The sequence below is a fragment of the Alosa alosa genome, chromosome 2, assembly GCF_017589495.1.
Source record: "Alosa alosa isolate M-15738 ecotype Scorff River chromosome 2, AALO_Geno_1.1, whole genome shotgun sequence".
NCBI lineage: Eukaryota > Metazoa > Chordata > Actinopteri > Clupeiformes > Clupeidae > Alosa > Alosa alosa.
The window spans coordinates 36,385,017-36,387,674 of NC_063190.1; the positions used below are offsets into that span (position 1 = coordinate 36,385,017).

The 2,658-nt window shown below is 41.3% G+C and overlaps 1 protein-coding gene across 1 annotated transcript in view; it reads left to right on the plus strand.

Moving 5' to 3' along the window:
- Nucleotides 1-1,023, plus strand: part of sart1 (spliceosome associated factor 1, recruiter of U4/U6.U5 tri-snRNP) — an 18,544-nt gene extending 17,521 nt beyond the window's left edge. The window contains 2 exon segments of the mRNA XM_048237772.1: nt 350-471; nt 668-1,023. Of these exon segments, the coding sequence (XP_048093729.1) occupies nt 350-471; nt 668-686 (141 nt within the window). The 3' untranslated portion in view covers nt 687-1,023.
- Nucleotides 1,024-2,658: the final 1,635 nt, after the last annotated feature.

Consider the following 2,658-nt stretch of genomic DNA (forward strand, 5'->3'; position numbering starts at 1 on the left):
TGTGTGGATCGTGCATCCTCATGACAACATGGAGAACGACACACACACACAAGTGTTGAGGTGCAGCAGCTCGTGTGTGGTACTCTTTATGGTGTGTGTGTGTGTGTTGTGTGTTACTCTGATGTTACCCCTCTCTGCTGCAGCTGTTGAAGATGAGCAGCAGTGATACTCTTTATGTTGTGTGTGTGTGCAGCTGTTGAAGAAGATGAGCAGCAGTGACACTGTGTGTGTGTGTGTGCAGCTGTTGAAGAAGATGAGCAGCAGTGATACTCTTTATTTTGTGTGTGTGTGCAGCTGTTGAAGAAGATGAGCAGCAGTGACACTCTTTATGTTGTGTGTGTGTGTGCAGCTGTTGAAGAAGATGAGCAGCAGTGACACTCCTCTGGGTACGGTGGCCCTGCTGCAGGAGAAGCAGAAGTCTCAGAAGACGCCCTACATCGTCCTGAGTGGCAGCGGCAAGAGCATGAACGCGTGAGTCTCACACACACGCACACACACCACACGCCAAGCACACACACACACACACACACACACACACACACACAATAGGATATAATATAACAAATAGGGCCCATTATAAATGTGGCTAACAGTCGCTACAGTAACAACAAATTTGTGTCCCGTTCACTTTTAGTCTGACCTTTGCTCTGTTTTTTTCTCTCCACAGAAACACCATCACCAAGTAACGGAAGCAGACTTTACATGTTCCCAATTTAACACACACACACACACCTAGATCTGTTGCATAATTTATGTGAACCATACTCTAGATTTTATGTACAGAATGTAAAGACATGCAAATGCCCAAACATACAGTAACACATTTTAAATTGTTAGTTTGTTGTATAGAGCATTTGATTCACATCATTCAAATCATTGGGATTACTGAAAGGAGACATTTGCTCATGTGCTATGATTGATTTATTGATATATCTTTTCAATGCTGTGTCTATATTCGTGATGGCTTTTCAGTTCGGTAATTACGATCTTTACCAAATAAAGTGCACACCATACCTTTCCAAATGCTCATTTATTTTTTGCTCATTTATTTTTTGCTAATAATGTAACCTACATGAGTGAAGTCTGTTGAAGGTAAGGTGGTTTCGCCAGAGTTTTCTTGCATCTTGAGATGATGTCCATAAAACATTCAACATTGTTAGCAGTGTCATGTAGTAAAAGCTGAGGTAGGAAATGTTCCACACGCCACCGTTTTATGAAAGTGGGTTATTCACCGTCTCCCCTAGAGTTAGATAAGTGATATCTCTGCACCCATGTAGCACTGCTTCACCTGTAGTTTAACTGTGCTTCACCTGTAGTTTACCTGTGCTTCACCTGTAGTTTACTTGTGCTTCACCTGTAGTTTACCTGTGCTTCACCTGTAGTTTACCTGTGCTTCGCCCCAATATAGTCCCAAGTCAATATCTGCCTAGGAAATCAGTGGTAGACGTTGGCCAGTATTTCACATTTCACAGTATTTCCATACAACTGCCGAAGATTGAAGAGCTGCTGTCTTGCTGCCTTTGTGACCATACCAACAGTATATGGTGTGACCAGCTCAGATGTTCCAAGGAATCTTAAGCAGCTGACTGTCTGTGGGTTCCTTGCCAGCCTTTCCCAGTCAGAGTACTTCGTAAAATATAATTGTATATTCCGTTTTTTGAATGCGGGTGACATACATTTTTTTTTTTTTTTAATAACCACATGTTTAAATGCATTCATAATAACATGCAGCTCGGGATGAAACTAGCAATATTTCACCAGAAAATGCGAGGACCCGTCTAGACTAATCAGTGATCTCAGGCTACTAGCACAACCAGACCCTTAAAAAAATAATTGCCTTACTTCAAGTGTCAAACTGCAGATTAATGAATATCAAAACCACATTTATTATGCAGGAAATGCAGTATTTTGGACACAAAAAAAATGCATCGTACTGTACTTTACTGCAGAAAATGAAGTATTTTTGACATTAAAATACTAGGCTACTGCACTGCAGCCTACTGTAGTATAACTACACTGTACTTTGAAAAAACTGCAGTTGTATTTTGTAAGGGGATATGTACAGCAAGCATCAAAAGCAAGCAGCCCAGACATCCTAAATGGGGTGGGATTGTATTGTACAAAAAATTGTATGATTGTATTGGGAGGTTTCAGATGCAACTGTAAGAAACAATTGTTATATTTTGGCCCTCAGAGTTCAGGTGGGATTTTGCTTAGGGCCCCATGGAGGTTTGAACCAGCACTGAGGCCACCACTTAGAGTTGGTTATGTGTCCCATATTCACATACTCGTCCCACCTTTGGACTACTTGCATCTGCTTACCCTAGTCCAATGCTCTCCCATTTTGGCAACATATTGACATAAACAAGAAGATCAAATTATAAACACCAATTAACAACTAATGTTAATGTCACATTCACTCTGGAAGTAATATTTGTTGTTTGCATTTCACATGAACATCGTCACCAAACAACTACTTTACAAGGACAAGACCACAGTTGGTTGTCTTCTCTCTCTCTCTCTCTCTCTCTCTCTCTCTCTCTCTCTCTCTCTCTCTCTCTCTCTCTCTCTCTCTCTCTCTCTCTCTCTCACACCACACACACACACACTCACTCACCTAGACATACACACACACACACCCCATTAGATCTGTTGCCT